At 46.8% G+C, this 22,028-nt stretch overlaps 2 protein-coding genes across 2 annotated transcripts in view; one reads left to right on the top strand and one right to left on the bottom strand.

Moving 5' to 3' along the window:
* The first annotated feature begins 1,147 nt into the window (after positions 1 to 1,147).
* txn (thioredoxin) lies at positions 1,148 to 6,378 on the top strand. Its single transcript, XM_056300498.1, has 5 exons — positions 1,148 to 1,305; positions 2,922 to 3,026; positions 3,916 to 3,981; positions 5,798 to 5,863; positions 5,979 to 6,378. The coding sequence occupies exons 1-5, from the start codon at positions 1,282 to 1,284 to the stop codon at positions 6,042 to 6,044; spliced, it is 327 nt and encodes a 108-aa protein (XP_056156473.1). The 5' UTR covers positions 1,148 to 1,281; the 3' UTR covers positions 6,045 to 6,378.
* The window catches only part of svep1 (sushi, von Willebrand factor type A, EGF and pentraxin domain containing 1), a 164,898-nt gene continuing 149,100 nt past the window's right edge, over positions 6,231 to 22,028 (bottom strand). The window contains 5 exon segments of the mRNA XM_056300497.1: positions 6,231 to 7,104; positions 11,105 to 11,198; positions 13,584 to 13,679; positions 15,675 to 15,770; positions 20,730 to 20,900. Of these exon segments, the coding sequence (XP_056156472.1) occupies positions 7,074 to 7,104; positions 11,105 to 11,198; positions 13,584 to 13,679; positions 15,675 to 15,770; positions 20,730 to 20,900 (488 nt within the window). The 3' untranslated portion in view covers positions 6,231 to 7,073.

The raw sequence follows: 22,028 nt of genomic DNA, 5'->3' as shown, positions 1-22,028 counted from the left end.
ATGGATCAACATTAGAAGACAATAGACAACAGAAGTTTGGGAGTACAAGAGGTTAACAGCAGTAATAAAAGTTGGTAAGGGTTTTGGGATTACTGACAATTTAATCAAACACTATTTACATATGGTGTTCTATTGGACAAAAGGTTAAACACAGCTGTAAGGTGACCCATGGATGTATTATGGGTAAAGCCCTAAAAAAAAAAAGTCCAAAAAACAAGCACCCGGAAGTAAGTTACGCCCTAACAAAACAGTGCAGCCCCCCCCCCCCACTCCGGTCAGCAGGCGGTGTTGTACCGAACTCTGTTTCCCCGTCGAGATGTTTCCCCCCCTAGCCATCGTTCAATACAACACTGGCGGTACGCTTGATTAACCTTAACCTAACCCCAACCGCAATTTAACCTCAACCTCAACCCAGCCCTAACCTTAACCTAACGCTGACCTTCACCTAATCGTAACCGATAGCTAACGTGTTTCCATAGGGGGGACAGATCTCGACGGGGATACAGAATTCGACAATGCACCGGGAATTTGTCAAGTCATCCTGACTTGAAGAACGTCCGCACAAATCGCAGGTAGATATGAACGAGACGTGCATCCGTGAAACCGTCATCAGTCCTATCTTTGCCATTCGTGCCCCATGCTTGGTTTGGTAAACGTATGATCTGTCGCCACCTTATATTCCGCCCCAGGGTTTTGTTGAGCAGAACGGGGGGAAACCCTCGTCAGGGGGAAGGATCGGCGTACCTGACGGGAAATCACGTACGTCAGTAGGTGTCATGCGGGCTGGCAACGTTTTCCCTGCTTAGTAACAGGTTTTACTTTTTGGCCGATTTCGATGCCTTGCTTTTGATACGAATTCGCACACTGTTCTGGTCAACCTAACATAAATCTCATTCCAGAAAGCCGAATCAGTTCACACAACACAAAAGAGACACAAACCCTTTGGGATTTTCATGCCAGGGGTGAATTTGTGTCAGCTGTGCTTGGTTTGAGAAAAAGCAAAAAAAGTGTCAATTATCTAAATTTGATTGATGGGTGTGTTGGTAATGCATCTCGTTCGTCGTGTTGCCTGTGTGGCGGCTACATCCGCTCACACTGCGACTTGTTGTCGGAACCCCGGGGTTTAAATGGACACAATGAAGCCGATCCTCCGGTTTCCGTAAGGGGAGGGATTTCCCGCGGCGCGGGATAAAACCGGGGCGGCGCGCGCCGCCCGGCCGAGTCCGCTTCAGTCCGCGCGCTAAACCGGGAGAGGCCTCGTCGTCTAGCACTGAAATCGCCATGATCCCCGAAATCGAAGATTTGGTGAGTGTCCGTTTTGTTACGATACACTGACGCGTGTGTGTGTGTGTTTGTTTTGTTTTTTCGACGGCTTTTAATGCTGCCGTCCGCGACGCTTTTGTGGACTTGGGCAACCACGCGCCCCCCCCCCTCTCTCCCGGCAGTCTTTCCTCGTGCGGGAAGTCGGTAACGAACCGCAGCGGCGGCTGTGACGCATGATGACGCGCTCAGATACACGGCGCAGTGCCGGGCTCGGACCAGGACCCGTCGCTCCGGGGATGGCCAGCAATTAAAATGTAGTAACTTAAAACAGTTCGGGTAGGTAGGCCCGTCAACATCGATAGACGAGGAATCGTGGACTGTCTCCCCCCCCTCCCCAGCCCCGGCCAGAGTGCACTGCCAGTGAGTTAGGCCTCCTAACTAGCCATACACTTTAATTGAATAAGAACATATGACATGGCGGTTCCAGCATGTCATCCTACCGATCGATCGGGCCTACAGTGTTGGTGCGCATGCGCTAATTGTTCCCATTGATCACTTGGACGGCGGTGGGACGTTGAGACGGGCGCGACTGCGGTCGGGCGAGTGCTGCCCAGTTGGATCCCAATAGAGTCAATGGAATGACGTATACCAACGCTACTGACGGGCGGTGTAGCCGGAACTACATTCAGCCTCAGAAACATGTTTCGCGATGATGGTGATGAGTGGCTCGGACGCAGGCCTCCGTTCATAGCCGCCGGTGCACACGTCATCCATTTTCTGAAACGTGAGAGGCTGCTGGCTTCTTATTTTTCTTTTTTTTTTATCAAATTTTTGCGTAGCTGAGCGCGAGCTCTATAGTACATGGTGGCGGGCGCGTCCTTTTGTTTACGTCTTGCGTGTGTGATTGACGTTACTCTTAACAATGTTGCGGCCTAGTCGCGCATTTCGCAGGTTCCATTCGACCTACTGAGCATGCGCGGCACTGCTCTCTCGGGCGCCTGCGCCAAGTGATCCAAAGCACTCGAAGCTTCTCCGCGATCGAGCGTTTAATTAACAGGGGTCCCCAATAGGCGGCCCGCGGGCCACGTCCGGCCCGTGACGGGTTGATTTATGGTCCGCGAGAATTTTTCGGAGAAATGCCAGAAGGAAGAATTTTTTTTGTATTTCCCTACCAAAAAAAATAAAAATTTAATTTCTTGGTTAAAGTAAGACTAGTAATACATAGAAAAATACGTGAAAAATCTCTTTTTAAATTATAATGCCTGCAACGTATCGACACCAAAACAAACTAACGAACAACATGCTGCTGGAGGTTGAGTGGCCCTAAAAGTTGCCCGCTATGAAAAGTAATTGGGGACCCCTGGTTTAATACAACGAGGGAGAAAGAAGAACCGCATAGGATCACCACACCAAAATACAAATGCATATCCAGAATAGCGCCTTTTAATTTCCCCCAAAAAGACTTGAAATGTCCAACTCCCTTCAAATGAAACTTCCTGCTATGATTTCGACACTTTTTATTATGAAGGTTCGTGCAAAAAGGTAGAAAAACAACTTGACGTGTTTACAGTTTGTCAAAGTGAGGTTTAACAATCCTTCACACGTCATAGATTATAACGGTGCTATAACACTACTTGCAACCTGTGTTTTCATTGTAGGAGTCCTTCAATGCAGCCCTGGAAGAGGCTGGAGACAAACTGGTGGTGGTGGACTTCACAGCCGCGTGGTGTGGGCCCTGTCAACAGATCGGCCCTATATTCCTTGTAAGCTGATGTTTTGTAAGGCTTGGCAGACGTTTTCCAGACTGGTTGCACTTTGTTTTTACTCCTTGGGGACTTGCAGATTTGGGCTTGCGTGTATTTTCATTCACGGTGCCATGTGTCAGTATGACTGAAGTTTTGACCTAAGCTGCAACTGCTGGATGGACCCATCCCTCTAATGCAAACTCAAAAGTGGTGCAATGAAAAAGTGTGTGGCATATTTGACCTTTTTGGTTTGATTTTTAAATTTGGACATGCGTCTCAGAAGACTGCCTTGGCTTACTATGGCAGCCATGGATGTAAGGGGTATGATTTTAATAAGTTTGGAAGATACATTCTGCCTCTTTTAGGCTAATGACGGTCCGTTCTATAAAGGCATCCCCGTAGAGGGAGGGGTGGAAAGGAGAGAGCGCTGATGCAGCTCTCTAGAGAACGTTGTTCCCAGGCAACCTTTTAGCAAACGGATCTCACCTCAGATCACAAACACTTGGATACCTTCATGAATGGAGAAGCCCTTTAGTGAACACTGGCTTTGTTGTTGACCTGGTTGAAACGGAGTTGAATTTGCCCTTGTCAGCAGTGAGGAATGTTTTCCTCCTCATTTAATTTCTTTTCAATTAATTTTGGAAAAGATGTACGTCTCCCCCCTCATTCTATCTACAATTACTACTATATCCATTATGTGCTTATTTACATATCTACGATTACTACATTATCTAATTATTTCCATATCTAAGATTACTACTACATCTGTTATCTACTTATTTCCATAACTGAGGCAGTGATTCATGGAATAGACAGGACATCCTTTCTTAACACCAGTCAGATCAGATGTGGTTCAATTTACCCTCACCAATTTCTTCTCACTGACTCTTCTCCATTCCCTTCACAGGCCATGTCAAAGAAACCAGAAAACAAGAACGTTATTTTCCTAAAGGTGGATGTGGACGAGGCGCAGGTACATGTTAATGCATGCAACACTTCTCCCCAGAATGACTTTCGGTATTTTTTGTTGTTGTTTTTTTGTTTTCCCGGGCAGGGTTTACTGGCGCTGCCGAGATGTTGCTGACAACTGGTTCCCCAGCCTCTCGGTTACAAAGCTATACCTGCTGACCGACACAAAACAAGGGAGTTTCCAACACAATGAGCCCCCGTCCCAACAAATACACTGACACATAAACACAATGGCTACTCTGGACAGCAGTCCACTGGGCTACTTAACGGCACCACGCACATTTTTCTGGCTGAGTTAGTCCGTGAGCGATTAGCTTCTATGTTTGATATCTACTGGATCCTCAGCTAAGATCTCAGAGTGGTTTCATGGTACACGATTGACTGCTTCTTGCCAGCTATTTCCAAATCATTAGTGTATCATTCTCAGCCAATGCAATAATATCGGCCACCTTTTTATATTCCAAACAGCTCTTGGTGGCTGTTTTCTACAGCTCATTTCCAACAAATTATGAGACCGCTGTATGAAATGATTCAGTTTTTTTCTACATATTTCGCCGCCCGTATTTTTCTTAGTTCGAACATGCGAAGTGAACAGAGAACACACAATACTGGTAGAGACCGTCACTAACTCAACATGAGAATTTCTGAGATACAAAAGATGAGCAGAAGTAAGGAAACCACAAATTACTACAGGAGTAAGAGGTCATTTAAGGGGTAATCTCAGGGAAAAAAAATGGGGACGAACGATGTGGCAGTGCTCCACTTGGGAGAAAAGAGATAAGAACTCTAGAGGATGTTTACTTGTATTTTAATCGGTGGAAATGGATGTTTATTGGCAAACCTGTAAGGATTGTATTAAGTTAACCAGCTGCTCTTCAGCTTTTGCCACAGCGGATAGGGTCTGGTACGTTCATGCCACTAATACCCATTGCAATGCAGAGTAATCCAGTACACCAGACCATGTGGAAGCAGTAACGCCACAACCGGCTCATGTGACAAAACAGGTTTTCTGACATAACTGCTGCCACGGTGCTCCTAACGCTTCAGTGAAATGCTGGTTGCAGGTCCTAAAGGGGTCTAAACATACTTGGCTACAGCAGTCCAGGTAAAGAAACCTGTACATCTCGATTGGTTTAGGCATCTTTGAGGTGGTTTAATTTCCTGTTGCACCGCTTTTCCCGTGAGAAATCCGCCGAGTCAGACAGACCTGGAGTTTGATCGACATTTGTTCTGTCACTTTAATTGCGGTTGAAAAACTTGTCTTACATTGTGCTAGAGTTTTAAATCTGATTTAGCTTGGAAGACACCCTGGAAAAATAGATTCTGTAAATTTTGAAGTGAAAGTTTCAGCTAATACAATAATATCATATTGGCTGAAACTTTCACTTCAGAAAACTTTTCTTTTTTTTTTTTTGTAACTGGAAACGTTGGTTAATGGCTAATACGGCCAAATAGTTTTAATCATGTAGGGTATTTTTATGGAGTGACGAGGCTTGATCTGTTCTCTGAAAGGAATGTTGGTGTTCAAGGTACGAGCTTTTGGTTTCGCTTTGACAGACTCGTTATGAAAAGCATCCAAGTCGCCGGCACAGAGACCGGCTCTGAGAGAAGGATGTAGTTCTAATCCCATGATGGACACCTGTAATGCAAACCTACACATTCAGAGCTCCTTTATCCCTTTCCAGAGGGTGTTGTGTGATATCTTAGGTTGCACAAACTTTTTATGACAGTGTCTTTGTCACATGCATATCCTTTTGGTTTGTGCACACCGGTCTCTTTCTTAACCCATGTCTCTCTGTCCCGTCTCGCCTTCTCTTCAGGACGTGGCGTCACATTGTGGAATCAAATGCATGCCCACATTCTTCTTCTACAAGAAAGGAGAGAAGGTGAGCTCTTTGCACAATCGATGATCCATCAGTTGGTTAAACCGCCACAGTTTTGAATGTGTTTTCTCGTGGCGCTGTGTGTTGACTCACCGCCGGCGTTTGTAATTGGCTTCAGGTGGACGAGTTCTCCGGAAGCAACAGTGAAAAGCTTGAGCAGAAAGTGGTCATGCTGAGGACATGAGCCCCAGCGTCAGAGTCCAGCACACCTCGCCGGTATGAAGGCAGCAAGGACCACCACTGCCGTTTCTTAAACGAATCCAATTTTTTTGCTGAAAATAAACTGTTTTTCTATTCCATTACAACTACAGTCACGTTCCCTCATTTGTCACCGTGTAGACCCGAAATACTAAACGCAACTCAGTGTTTATGTCCCATGTCGGCACTTAGCTAGGATATGCTCAGAAACTCGACAAAATAAGCATTTTAATGTTTTATATATCTCACAAAGTTTTTTTTTTCCTGTATATTGTTTCAGACTAGGTGGTTTAATAAATGAGATGGAGATGGGTAACAAAGACTTGGTGCTGTTTTTAATGTTGGGATGGCTGGCATGTGGCTTCCAGTTCATCAGCAACAGTAAGGATTTACCAAATGTTATTTTGGTTGTCTGGGAGAAAGGAAGTCAATACTTCTAATATGAACGCAAAGTGGGCCGAGCCAAACTCTGCATACCGGGTGCACCAATAACAAACTTGTCCCTGCACAGACGGCATGTGATGTTGAAGTACATCTGAATGATAATGGCAATGACGTAGAAAAATGCATGTAAGGAGAAGGCACCGTAAAATCAGACGTGCACTTGAAATTTACATAAAAGGTGTCAACTACCCTGATAAACTGGATTAAAATGTTTACCGCCCACGAAAGAGACTTGATGCCTTTATAAAGCACGGTGAGATAAGTGAAGCGCAAGATAAACGTCAGGAACATCTTTTTCTTAAATTGTATTTTATGCTTTAATAAAAATGTGAGAATAGTTTACACATATACATTGGACAATCACATCAATCGTTTTTACACATCGTACAAGTATATAGCAGCATATGTTTAATACTGTTGACTTTCTATATGAAAAAATACAGCTTTATCTTACAAAATGGTTCTTGCTTTGCTTCCCCAAGAGACGAGAATGAATGGTTTACAATTGTGACAATAATTATACAAAGAAAATCCCTTCATCAGATGATTCACGTGGAGCGGAGTGACACCTTTAGAAATGATAGTATCCCGATTTCCTCTTCCTGTGAAGAGACAGAAAACAAACATTATGCCTGGCAGCTCAGGGCTGGTCAGCAGGCTGACGTCATCTCTGTTGGCCCCAGTTCATCTGACCAGTCCCCCTCCCCCCCTTTTTTTCTCCCCAATCATACCTGGCCAATTACCCCACTCTTCCAAGCTGTCCCGGTCCTTGCTCCACCCCCTCTGCTGATCCGGGGAGGGCTGCAGACTACCACATGCCTCCTCCCATACATGTGGCGTCACCAGCCGCTTCCTTTCACCCGACAGTGAGGAGTTTCACCAGGGGGACGTAGCACGTGGGAGGATCACGCTATTTCCCCCAGTTGCCCCCGCCCCAACTGACCAGAGGAGGCGCTACTGCAGCGACCAGGACACATACCCACATCCGGCTTCCCACCCACAGACACGGCCAATTGTCTCTGTCGGGACGCCCAACCAAGCCGGAGGTAACACGGGGAGTCGAACCGGCGATCCCCGTGTTGGTAGGCAACGGACAACCCCAAATTTAAACTAATTTGATGACAGTTTCTTGTGTCATAAATAGTATATCTGACTGGTCAGACTGAGGACGCTCAGGGGGGAAGGCGAGCTAAGTTAGCATGCGTAGAACATTTCATACAAAAAGGAATTCAAAGTGCGTAAGGCATAAAACACGTTAGATCCATACTGGATAAAATAAAATGAACTTAAATAAAATTAAGATAATAAATAGAATAAAAACGTGGCGAAATAAAGTAGACAGAACGGGTTAGCCAATAAAAGGCTAATCAGGTGAAGGCCAAACCTGATAAAAACTAAAATTCAGTCCTTGCCAACCTGTATATTGTCCATTTAAAACATCTATGTGTGTGTATGTATATATATATATATATATATATATATATGTGAGTGTATGCTTGTATGTTCACTTAAAACTCCAGAAATACTCATTGTACAACAAAAAGAAAGGTATCTTTAGAATCAGCAATTTCCAAGAATTGCACAGTTCGAAAAATATTTCAAAAAACAAGTAAAAAAATTTGATTTATTTGCGAAAATGAGTTTATTTTGTGGCGATTAATATACACACTGGCAAAGAAGCTTGATGAATAGATTTAAAATTATGACATTTGATAATTTTCATTAATAAGATTCGTTTATTCGACATTCGTTTATCACATGTATCATATCTCAAATTACCCTATATTTCATCATCGCTTATATAGTAAAGATCAGATCGTGTTGGTTGTGTTGGTGAGAACATTTTCCCCGGGCAACGCCGGGTAAGGTATCTTGAGAATCAGCACTTTCCAAGGATTGCACAGTTCGAAAAATGTTTCAAACCCAAGTAAAAAAATTTTGATTTACTTGCGAAATTGAGTTTATTTTGTGGCAACAAAATTGGATTGGAGGTTGCAAGAGTGAGAGTGGTGAGCACTCTTAACTTACTCATCACAAAGCACGTGACAACTTTTTCCTGCTGCCTTTTATCACGTCATATCAATCAAACTGAAATGTTTTTCCTCATAACCTTCGGTACATGCTAGCGTTCTAAACATCATCATATCGTCAATCACGACTGGCTCAACCAAGAAGGGAAAGAAAGAGAAATCAGCGAAAGAGTAGAAAAGTAATACGATTGTTTTGGTGAGAACATTTTCCCCGGGCAATGCCGAGTACCTCTGCTAGTCTCAAATAAATCCAGCTACGTCTTCAAGAATGCAAATTTCCCCTTTTCTTTTTTTTTTGATTTGCGGATGGTGTTATTGAAATCAACACCCCCCTACAAGTCTTTCCATGCACACTTCTTGAGCAGCGCGGGTTTTTATTATGGACGACAAACTACCATCAAGTGTCTTGTTAAAGAGGCAACAAGCAAACGTTATTTTTCAGCGTGATGGAGGTTTCACTCCACAAGATGCTATATTTTGGAAAAATTAAATTCTTTGATCAACATTTCAAAATCAGGTGACTGGTAACTTCCAGGATGTCAGTGTGGTCTGGGTCATGTAGACATTATTCGGGGATAGTCGGTGTGTTTTTCTTCTTTACTGTGAGTGTTTTATGGTGGGACATTCTCAGAACTGAGACTGAGGTGGCCACTCGTCTCAGCCTGGAGACCAGTCCCATCATGATAAGGGGAGTAACATGCACAGCCGTCCTTATCGAGTCCGTCCATACAGCCATGGCTGTTAAAGCAACTCGTAGCCAAGCTTGCCAGGTTTGTCCTTTTTTTTTTCTCTCCAATTTTCCTACCCAATTTTATCTGGCCAATTACCCCACTCTTTTTGAGCCGTCCCGGTCACTGCACCACCCCGTCTCTGCCGATCCGGGGAGGGGGGCAACCGCTAGTGCGGCGACCAGGACAAATACCCGAATCTGACTTCCAATCCGCAGTCACGGCCAATTGTGTCTGTAGGGACGCCCGACTAAGCCGGAGGTAACGCGGGGATTCGACCCGGCGATCGCAGCGGAAGAGACCGCCACACTATCCGGACTGTTTGTACCATGTGTGAGACCAGTGATTCTCCTTCAGGTCCTCGGGTACCACCAGTCCTTACTGGTTTTCTATGCTGGCAGGTGGTTTATCAGATCCACCTGTTGTTCCAGGGGTAAAACCTCCCTAATTGGAGGCTGAATAACTGCAACAACAGGTGGATGTGATGAACTACCTGCCAGAATAGAAAACCTGCAGTACTGGTGGTACCTGGGGGACCTTGTTGGGAACCCCTGTCTGAGACAGATACACACATTTAAATGTTTCAACACCCATTTGGCAACATGTGGCTATGAACCCGTGCATGTATAAAGGATATAAAGGGGTGTAGGTGTAGAGGACAGTGATGGGAGGACGCTGCGATTCGTTTTTTGTTGAATTTATCATGAGGAAAAATACAGCTCTACCATCCCAGGCCTATTTCAACATGTTGTCAACACCAAAAAAAAAAGCAAATCAACAGGTTTACTGTCCCTTTAAGTTCCCTCACTTTGGACAGTATTTTTAGTTTTTACAGACTCGCTGGCTGTGTTGGAGGACTCTGCTACGTTCCACGTGCTAGCAGAACACGCTACCCATCCACTACCCATTAAAACACAGTCAATACACAGTGTCATTCTAATATAAGAGCTACAATACATTACTATCTATTATAAATCTATTATGGCAAGAGGCTATGGCTCATGCATCCTATATCTCCATGGTAACCATGCAACGACACCATTTTCTTCCAGATTAGTGTACATTTGATTCACAATAGATTTTTTAAACGAAAACTGTGCACACCCTAGCATTTTTAGTATACCTTTCAAGTATGTGCATTTATTTATTTTATTTTTAGGCCCCCCCCTTTTCTCCCCAATGGTATCCGGCCAATTACCCCACTCTTCCCAGCCATCCCGGTCGCCGCTCCACCCCCTCTGCCGATCCGGGGAGGGCTGCAGACTACCACATGCCTCCTCCCATACATGTGGAGTCACCAGCCGCTTCTTTTCACCTGACGGTGAGGAGTTTCACCAGGGGGATGCAGCGCGTGGGAGGATCACGCTATTCCCCCCAGTTCCACCGCCTCCAAATACACCCCGACCGACCAGAGGAGGCGCTAGTGCGGCAACCAGGACACATACCCACATCCGGCTTCCCGCCCGCAGACACGGCCGACTGTGTCTGTAAGGACACCCCGACCAAGCCGGAGGTAACACGGGGATTCAAACCGGCGATCCCTCTGTTGGAAGGTAACGGAATAGACCGCCACGTCACCTGGATGCCTAAGTATATACATTTATGCTACATTTCAATGTAGTATACTAAAATTGGTACTATAGTACATAGTAGGGTTAGTCTGATCCCTTTCCTACCTGTTTTTTGTGGTTATGACAGCCATGTGAGCAAAACTGTGGGGTTTCTAGTCCAACAGGTGTAATGATAGTGTGACAACTGAGTGTGTCAATGCAAATATTTGGTTCAGCGTGTGTGTGTGTGTGTGTGTGTGTGTGTGTGTGTGTGTGTGTTTGTGTGTGTGTTACCTTGAACAGTCGTACCCACTCCAGCCTGGGCTGCAATGACACCTGTTCGGCCTGATGCATCTTCCTCCATTCAGACATGGTGATGAACACACCGCTGTTGACACCCCACACACACACACACACACACACACACACACACACACACACACACACACACACACACACACACGTATATCACAATCACCATTGCTTATAATGCCGTTCATGTGGGCACCGATCCTTTTTCTAAGTTCACCTAAACACCGTAAACACCGTGACAGAACAACGCTAACAGGAAGTGTGTGAGCAGTGTGACTTTCTCGGTCCTGGGAACACGTATGTAAAAGCCCTCGCACAAGCTCGAGCGTAATGTGTACTTTGTGACACAGGAAGCTGGTGTTCTGGTTTGGGGAGATTCCTTCGTGAGGCATTCCTCTGCAGCTCTGTCATGAGCATCCCGACCGCTCTACGGCCTGTTCAGTAGGTCTGGGCGGGTCCTGAGTGATCAAACAACGAGCTTCACTACAACACGAGGACACAAACGGAGGCACGGACCATTACGACAGACGGGCGGACGGGTCTCACACAGGTTATCTGCTCACAGACACAAGGATGGCCAGATCCTTTGGTTCCTCACGGGCCTGACTTGTCCAACATGTGTCCAAGCCAAACACTGTCAAGTCAAGTAGGTTTTATTTGTCCCCAGAGGGGCAACTGCTGTGTAGCAGTGATCTACTGTACTGTAACCTACTGTAGGTTGTTTCCATAGGTTGGGGACCTTTTGATGACAGGGTGACATATTAAACATATGATTGAAAATAGGCCCTGTTTGAACAGCACAGTGGGACAGCAGACGCCTACTAATGTTACCAGGGCCCGGGCTTGTTCCAACTTTATACTCTGATACACTACGTAGTATACTTCAATACACTACTTTAACAATATATACAATCAGGTGAATATTTCATTAGATGAGAAGAGTTTATCAAATTAAATTTGGGTTTTTTTTACTCTGCATGAGCAACTTACCATGTCAAAGCAACTTATCTGGAATGAAATGTTCTGTACTGAAACACTGTGAAATCACACGGACTCATTTACTCATTAAGACCTGACTATAGGACTCATGATTTAACACTATGTATCATGATTTAACACTATGTATCATGATTTAACACTATGTATCATCATTTAACACTATGTATCATGATTTAACACTATGTATCATGATTTAACACTATGTATCATGATTTAACACTATGTATCTTGACTTACCACTATGTATCATGATTTAACACTATGTATCTTGACTTACCACTATGTATCATGATTTAACACTATGTATCATGATTTAACACTATGTATCTTGATTTAACACTATGTATCTTGACTTAACACTATGTATCTTGACTTAACACTATGTATCTTGACTTAACACTATGTATCATGATTTAACACTATGTATCATGATTTAACACTATGTATCTTGACTTAACATTATGTATCATGATGTAACACTATGTATCTTGACTTAACACTATGTATCATGATTTAACACTATTTATCTTGATTTAACACTATGTATCTTGACTTAACACTATGTATCTTGATTTAACTCTATGTATCATCATTTAACTCTATGTATCATGATTTAACACTATGTATCTTGACTTACCACTATGTATCATGATTTAACACTATGTATCATGATTTAACACTATGTATCTTGATTTAAAACTATGTATCTTGACTTAACACTATGTATCATGATTTAACACTTTGTATCATGATGTAACACTATGTATCTTGGCTTAACACTATGTATCATGATTTAACACTATGTATCATGATTTAACACTATGTATCTTGACTTAACACTATGTATCTTGAGTTATCTAATGATGATTCATCTGACAGCACTTTTAGAAATAAAAGCTTTTTGTAGAAAACTGCCTTAAGTGCTTTCATCTAATTGTCTATGACTGAGTTTAACTCATGTTTCAGAATTGATACTACTACTACTACTACTGCTGCTACTACTACTACTACTACTACTTCTTTTGGCTGCTCCCGTTAGGGGTCGCCACAGTGGATCATCCATTTCCATCTCTTCGACCGATCCGATATGGAAATCTGATATATGATCTGCGTATTTGATTTGGCAAAGCTTTTATGCCGGATGCCCTCCCTGACGCAACGACCCTCCCCCCACCCCATTTATCCGGGCTCAGAACCGGCACTGAGGATGCACTGGCTTGTGCATCCTCAGTGGCTGCTTGTTTCAATGCAGTTTAAAGTTTCCACATTTCTGGTCTTTCAGATAAACAAGTAGGGACGTCCGACCAAGCCGTAGGTAACACGGGGATTCGAACTAGCGATCCCCATGTTGGTAGGCAACGGAACAGACCGCCACGCTACCTGGACGCCCAGACCTTTACTTTTACACCTTTACACACTACGCATCTGGCCTAACTGCACACACACAGACACACACACTCACCGCTGTGACAGCGAGTGCCCGTCCACCCGGTGGGACACTCGCATTGGTAGGGCGCCACACAGCGGCCTCCGTTCAGACACGGCAGGATGCAGATTGCTGTTATTGGAGGAGAGAAAGGACAGATAAACACAAAGGTCACAGCAGGTCATCACATGTGCTCTCCCTCTCTCTCTCCATCACAGCCCTTCTCTGAAATAAAAATCAAAACCATCTCATGACCACTGGTTTCCCTCAGCGTCATCAGTAAAACTTAAAATGCATCTTCTCTTTTTCTTTTTTTTTTACAGCGTACCTTAACCTCATCTGTCCAGACCAACATCTGAACCTGCCGTCAGTGTCTGTTTTTTTTTTTTGTGTTGGTTTATTGTGTCCGTTTACTATTTTCTCCTCTTCATGGAAATGTTGAGCTCGCGGGGGACACGGCACCTGAAATAAATTCTGTCTCAACTCGTTTCCTGAAGAGCAAACCAGGAAGCGACTGAAGGGAAGTAGCACCCATCAGGAGTATCTGTAAATAATGAGACTGCCTGTCGACCTGAGCAGATACGAGACAACCTGAGTCACATGGACACTTCACTGGAGACCTCGCTCTCTCTCTCTCTCTCTCTCTCTCTCTCTTTCCGTCTCTGTCTGTTTGTCTCTCTCTCTCTCCTCTCTCCCCTCTGTCAAATTCAAATTTTTCAAAAAAATATTTTTTTCAAATTCAAATAGCTTTATTGGCATGAACAAAAATATGTTGTTGCCAAAGCAGTTTGCAGAAGATTCTCACATTACATCACATATTAAATACATAGGTGTCATCACATAAGCAGCTTCCATATTTTTGCCTACGGAAGCAGTCAATTTTTTTTTATTGCCATACAGTACAGTGCAATAAATGTACAGTTTAACACAATGACTTAATAGCATATAATTTTGGGGATCTTATAGTGGTTGTGAGAGCCGCAGGCTGTGGCAGGCAGATACGTATTTAGCTGCCAGAGGAGCTGTTGTTCCTTCACCCAGGAGAACTGCCAGGTTCTCCTCTGGGCTTAACAGTAGGAAGTTTGGTGTTTTCTTGGCTATTTCCCCGAAGTGGAAGTGTCTTACTGAAGAGAACTTCTCACAGTGGAGGAGGAGGTGCATCTCTATTTCTACCTCCCCTGTCCAGCAGTGACCACATATACGCTCCTCTCTGGGCAGCCATGTTTGTCTGTGTCTTCCCGTTTCTATAGACAATTGGTGGTCACTGAGCCTGTATGTGGTCAGGATCCGTCTCTGCTTGGTATCTCTGACAGAGTGGAGATACTCAGCCAGTCTATATTCTCTGTTTAGGCTCAAATAACAGTTTAGTCTACTTTGGGTTTTAGTTTCATTTCTCCAACGTTTCAAATACAGATCTTTTGACTGATTCATAACTTGTGTTATTCTGCTGTGTTTTGAGGCGGTGCTGATGGGAGCCTGGTTGGTTAGCTTCACCATCAGCTGACTGAGGGGACTGTTTCAGGGTTCAGCTCTTGGGTTTTTAATGCCTTGAATGGAAGGGTGTCTTTTGGGCTTGAATTTAGATGCGTCCGAAATGTTATGGCCTGTTTTTGGATGTTTAACAGTAGTGGGAAACGCCCCAGTTCTGCTCGACAGGCATTATTTGGTGTCTTCCTTTGAACATTTAATATTTTCTGCAGAATTCAGTGTGGAGGGCCTCTATCGGGTGTTTGTCCCATGAGCCACGCTCCAATCCACTGAGCGGGCCCCAGGCCTCACTTCCATACGAAGCTATGGGTAAAATAACATCATCAAATATTTTTGTCCAGATTCTAACTGGAATCTTAACGTTTAATAATTTAGTTTTTAATGCATACATTGCCTTGCATGCTTTTTCTTTGAGCGCGTGTATTTCCATACTGAAACTTCCTGATGCAGATATGGACAGACCAAGGTATGTATAATTTTTTTGTGCATTCGATTAGAGTGTTGTTAAAAGTTGTCTTTTTAACACGGGGAGAAGTGATGTTTAGCTCCCTGAGACGAAGCAGAAGAGCGGCGGCCATGTTTGTGAAACGTGTATTGTGCGAGGGAAGCTGAATGACACGCGGCAGATAAAATACTCACGCTCCTCACACAGACGGCCCATCCAGCCCTCAGGACAGGAACACGTGTTGGGCCGCTGGCACATGCCGCCGTTCTGACAATGTAGCCAACACACCGCTATGAGGATGGACAGACAGACGGACAGACAGACAGACAGACAGATTTAGATTAGACAGTTAGAATCAAAATCCTGTTTGCCTAACCCAAATAAACCCTACATAACTTTCCCCACCACTGACTCTAAGCCTAACCCTGAGTCTAATTCTAATACTGGACCCGAGTCTAAACATAACCCCACCTGTACCCATAGCCGTAAACCCTACCCACCAGCCCAGAAATGACCGTTTTCCTTACGGGGACCACAAAAACATGTCCCCAAATGGCAGTTAGTGATTATACTATCCTAATGAGGGCATTTGAGCCTCACGAAGGGAGAGAAACAATAACACACAGACAGACAGACAGACAGACAGACAGACAGACAGACAGACAGACACACACACACACACACACAGTTCCTATATCAGCTGTGTATTTGTGTATGAGGAGAGGAAAGAGACATGAGTCAAGGGTTTTTTTTCTGAATTCATTCTCAGTGATTCATGCAGTGAGGAAATGAAGAGGGAGGTCACGTCTTTGCCAGTATGCCACAGAATCCACAACGTCCATGCAGAGAGTGGCCAGAAGCCTTGGCCGTGCGTCGTCATGCGTTGGAATAACACTAGCATTCATGCAAGAGAGTCAGAGTTCCTCTGCAGAGAGCCGCCTGTTTCTCCATCCAAAACCATGACCCTTATCTGATGAGCGAGCGCGCATGTGAGAGAGAGAGAGAGAGAGAGAGAGAGAGAGGGAGAGAGAGAGAGAGAGAGAGGGAGGGGGAGAGAGTCTCTAGAAGGTGGACTCAGCCTTTGTGGTATGAATATGAGCGGTTGAGTTCGGTGATTATTTTGTCCGGTCATAGTTTTACACTCAGGAAGCAGTGATGGAGGCTTCTCAAGCTTACCGGCACCAACCAGAGGTCACACTCTCCAACTTGCAGAGGGGTGCTTTAATACATTTTTTGCATGTACACTGCCCCACACAAAGTAATGACCAGGCCCCCTGGGCGTCCGGGTAGCGTAGCGGTCCATTCCGTTGCCTACCAACATGGGGATCGCCAGTTCGAATCTGTGTGTTACCTCCGGCTTGGTCGGGTGTCCCTACAGACACAACTGACCGTGTCTGCGGGTGGTCACTGCACTAGCGCCTACCCTCGTCGGTCGGGGCGCCTGTTTGGGGGAGGGAGGGGAACTGGGGGCAATAGTGTGACCCTCCCACATGCGACGTCCCCCTGGCGAAACTCCTCACTGTCAGGTGAAAAGAAGCAGCTGGCGACTCCACATGTATTGGAGGAGGCATGTGGTAGTCTGCAGCCCTCCCCGGATCGGCAGAGCGGGTGGAGCAGTGACCGAGACAGCTCGGGGAGCGGGGTGATTGGCCAGGTACAATTGAGGAGAAAAGGGGGGGGGGGTGACCAGGTACCTGAGAAAGTCTAGTGAACGGTCCCCACAACAAAAAACAAAAACTGCTTTAATCAATGTGCACAATTTACACCATTTCTCATGGGGGATGATTGGGGCTATGCTACATTTCTCATGGGGGATGGGTGGGGCTATGCTACATTTCTCATGGGGGATGATTGGGGCTATGCTACACTTCTCATGGGGGATGATTGGGGCTATGCTACATTTCTCATGGGGGATGATTGGGGCTATGCTACATTTCTCATAGGGGATGGGTGGGGCTATGCTACACTTCTCATGGGGGATGATTGGGGCTATGCTACATTTCTCATGGGGGATGATTGGGGCTATGCTACATTTCTCATAGGGGATGGGTGGGGCTATGCTACATTTCTCATGGGGGATGATTGGGGCTATGCTACATTTCTCATGGGGGATGATTGGGGCTATGCTACATTTCTCATGGGGGATGGGTGGGGCTATGCTACATTTCTCATGGGGGATGATTGGGGCTATGCTACACTTCTCATGGGGGATGATTGGGGCTATGCAACATTTCTCATGGGGGATGATTGGGGCTATGCTACATTTCTCATGGGGGATGATTGGGGCTATGCTACATTTCTCATGGGGGATGATTGGGGCTATGCTACATTTCTCATGGGGGATGATTGGGGCTATGCTACATTTCTCATGGTGGATGATTGGGGCTATGCTACATTTCTCATGGGGGATGATTGGGGCTATGCTACATTTCTCATGGGGGATGGGTGGGGCTATGCTACATTTCTCATGGGGGATGATTGGGGCTATGCTACATTTCTCATGGGGGATGATTGGGCTATGCTACATTTCTCATGGGGGATGATTGGGGCTATGCTACATTTCTCATGGGGGATGATTGGGGCTATGCTACATTTCTCATGGGGGATGGGTGAGGCTATGCTACATTTCTCATGGGGGATGGGTGGGGCTATGCTACATTTCTCATAGGGGATGGGTGGGGCTATGCTACATTTCTCATGGGGGATGGGTGAGGCTATGCTACATTTTATTAAATTTGTAAGATATGTAATTTTTTTGCTTTGTTTTAACAAGTGACGGTCACCAATATGGTTTAAAACATGTTTTGGTCGCCACAAATTTAAGATGAAAACAGATGGTCCATCATGGACCTCCCCTATCACCATCATGGACAGCATGGCTCCATCATCGCCTAGGAAGATGGCGGCGTGAACTCGCGTTTGCGGCGGCCTCACCCAGCGCCGACCATGCAGTGTCTTTGTCCACGTCTAAGTTTGCGTCTTCGTGTGAATTTTTTTTTTCATCGCTTTTTTTTGTCTGATGGCTGGGAGAGCTGGCGTTGGATCGGCTGAAAGAGCTTACGGCCCTGCCTGGAGCCGTACCCGAGAGAAAATGCCGAGGCGGTCTGGCGGTGGCCTCGCCTAGCGTCGACTGTGCAGTTATTTTTGTCTGCGTCGTCGTGTGGAGCGCGGGGGACGTGTGTCGAGGGTGTCTGGCTGGGAGAGCTTGGTCTGCTTCGTCCGATGGGCCCAGGATCCACGGCCCCTGCCTGGAGCTGTGCCCGGGGAGGAAACGCTGAGGGCGGTCTGCCAGGGCGCGGAGGCGGGGCGGGGCGGGCTAAGCTAACTGCTAGCTCATGCAGACTGGTGCTTCCGACTGTCATCCTGGCTGGAGTTCGTTCTCTGGACAGAGGAATTTCTTTGGACTGTGTTGCAGGGGGGACTGTGTTGCAGGGGGGGACTGTGTTGCAGGGGGGGACTGTGTTGCAGGGGGGGACTGTGTTGCGGGGGGGACTGTGTTGCGGGGGGGACTGTGTTGCAGGGGGGACTGTGTTGCAGGGGGGGACTGTGTTGCGGGGGGGATTGTGTTGCGGGGGGCTGTGTTGCAGGGGGATTGTGTTGCGGGGGGACTGTGTTGCAGGGGGGGGATTGTGTTGCAGGGGGGATTGTTTTGCGGGGGGGACTGTGTTGCAGGGGGGGGATTGTGTTGCAGGGGGGATTGTTTTGCGGGGGGGACTGTGTTGCAGGGGGGGGATTGTGTTGCGGGGGGGACTGTGTTGCAGGGGGGGGACTGTGTTGCGGGGGGGGATTGTGTTGCAGGGGGGATTGTTTTGCGGGGGGGACTGTGTTGCAGGGGGGGACTGTGTTGCAGGGGGGATTGTGTTGCAGGGGGACTGTGTTGCAGGGGGGGACTGTGTTGCAGGGGGGGGATTGTGTTGCAGGGGGACTGTGTTGCAGGGGGGGGCTGTGTTGCAGGGGGGACTGTGTTGCAGGGGGGGACTGTGTTGCAGGGGGGGATTGTGTTGCAGGGGGGATTGTGTTGCAGGGGGGACTGTGTTGCAGGGGGGGTTGTGTTGCAGGGGGGACTGTGTTGCAGGGGGGGTTGTGTTGCAGGGGGGGACTGTGTTGCAGGGGGGACTGTGTTGCAGGGGGGACTGTGTTGCAGGGGGGGACTGTGTTGCAGGGGGGACTGTGTTGCAGGGGGGGACTGTGTTGCAGGGGGGGACTGTGTTGCAGGGGGGATTGTGTTGCAGGGGGGGACTGTGTTGCAGGGGGGGACTGTGTTGCAGGGGGGACTGTGTTGCAGGGGGGGACTGTGTTGCAGGGGGGGACTGTGTTGCAGGGGGGACTGTGTTGCAGGGGGGGGACTGTGTTGCAGGGGGGACTGTGTTGCAGGGGGGGGATTGTGTTGCGGGGGGGGACTGTGTTGCAGGGGGGATTGTGTTGCAGGGGGGATTGTGTTGCAGGGGGGGATTGTGTTGCGGGGGGGGACTGTGTTGCAGGGGGGACTGTGTTGCAGGGGGGATTGTGTTGCAGGGGGGGACTGTGTTGCAGGGGGGATTGTGTTGCAGGGGGGGACTGTGTTGCAGGGGGGATTGTGTTGCGGGGGGGATTGTGTTGCGGGGGGGATTGTGTTGCGGGGGGGGGGGGACTGTGTTGTTAACAGTTTGTTTTCGGGGTTGTTTTTTGTTCCTCTCTGTTTTTGGGAAATTTTGGATGTGTCTTTTTGTGTTACCTTGCTTGTGGGCTGGGGGGAACGACATTTAATTTCTTTGTGTATGCAAGTACGTCTAAAAAATGACAATAAATTGTCCCCGATTCCCGACTCCTAGTGGCCCCAGGGGGGGTTTCTTGCTTTTCTCCTCTTATGTTTGTGCCAAACACATATGAAGTCATTGTAAAGACGCAACCGGCAGGCTCTTGGAGGAAAGCTGTCACAAAACCCCATCCCCAAGCTGTTTCACCAGGAAACCGCTAAACTAAACAAATACCGACAGGTTCGTGGCAACCTTCATCTTGCTCCCAGATTAATCAGTGGTTGAAGGAAATGCGATGGAGACAGAGCAAACTGCCAGAGCAAGCAGGTGAGGACAGAAGAGACAGAAGCTTTTTACCCCTTCACAGGTACCTAGTGAACATTCTGGAAAATACCGTCTGAGGAAAGAGGAAATTCGAAGGTATTAATGAAACATAAGAAGTCCTGTGAGAAGCAGGAGGAAGAGGAGAGGGGTCTTCTCTGGTCTAAAGCCCAGAGGTGGGGTTCTCTCTACCTCTGCACATGGGAGGGGGCGTCCAGGTGCCGTTCTCCAGACACCGGCTCCTTCCGGTGCCTTCCATGGCATAGCCGCCAAAACACGAGTACACGGCAACGTCCCCGAACTGGAACACCGCCCCCCGCACCACCCCGTGGGCCACGTGGAGAGGAGGGCCACAGGACACCCCTGTACAACAGCCCAAATGGAACAACCCGCCTGTTACTCGCTACATCACATCATGTCCGTCTCTGAGCAGGTTTACTGCCAGCGCCTTGGCCAGGTCTTAGTTCTCGGTGCAACTCAACCTGGACAAACACATTCTAGAGGTACGGCCAAGTCCACTCATCGGTGGCCACAGACTCACAACAGGTGTTTTGAATGTAGCTGTGAATGTTAACCTGCCTTCTCGAGACAGCATCCGGTGAGATTTGTCAAGGCGTACATTCGGATGAGTAGAGAATCAAATATTTTATCGTATTTTCTATTTTTTCCCCCCTTTTCCCCCCCCAGTTGTATCCGGCCAATTACCCCACTCTTCCAAGCCGTCCTGGTCACTGCTCCATCCCTCTCTGCCGATCCGGGGAGGGCTGCAGACTACCACATGCCTCCTCCGATACATGTGGAGTTCGCCAGCCGCTTCTTTTCACCTGACAGTGAGGAGTTTCGCCAGGGGGGGTCGTAGCATGTGGGAGGATCATGCTATTTCCCCCTCCCCCCTGAACAGGCACCCCGACCAACCAGAGGAGGTGCTACTGCAGCGGCCAGGACACATACCCACATCCGGCTTCCCACCCGCAAACACGGCCAATTGTGTCTGTTGGGACGCCCGACCAAACCCGAGGTAACATTTATCGTATTTTCAAGTTTTGAATGTTTACCAGCGGGCCAGGTGAACATAAAGATGAACCGCAGGGTGTTTGGCCGCTGGTAGGACTGCTAAACAAAATGGGTCCACACAACCATGACAAACGATACCCGCTTAGCTGCTGGGAAATCCAGATGTAAACATTGGAGTCTTGCATTCAAAACATTGTTGCCTCATAAATCTAAAAAAATTGAGATTTTCTGAATAACTTTTGTTAAAATACTCAGCTGGATCTAACAACATGGTCTTCATCAGCATAGTCTTCATCGGCACGAGGGAAATGATGAATGCAAACTAACACGTTTGCTTAGGCTACAAGCAAAATTCTGCAATTCAACTTTAAATGTGGCACGGCTTCCTGTCACATGTTTGAGTCATTTACCACGACCCCGACTGACCGGCTATGACGTGTGTGTGCAATATTCAGGGCTCTTATATCTGAAACAAGC

Source organism: Lampris incognitus, chromosome 20, assembly GCF_029633865.1.
Source record: "Lampris incognitus isolate fLamInc1 chromosome 20, fLamInc1.hap2, whole genome shotgun sequence".
Taxonomy (NCBI): domain Eukaryota; kingdom Metazoa; phylum Chordata; class Actinopteri; order Lampriformes; family Lampridae; genus Lampris; species Lampris incognitus.
Note: the sequence above shows the minus strand (reverse complement) of the source record. Positions and strands in the feature narration are given on the sequence as shown.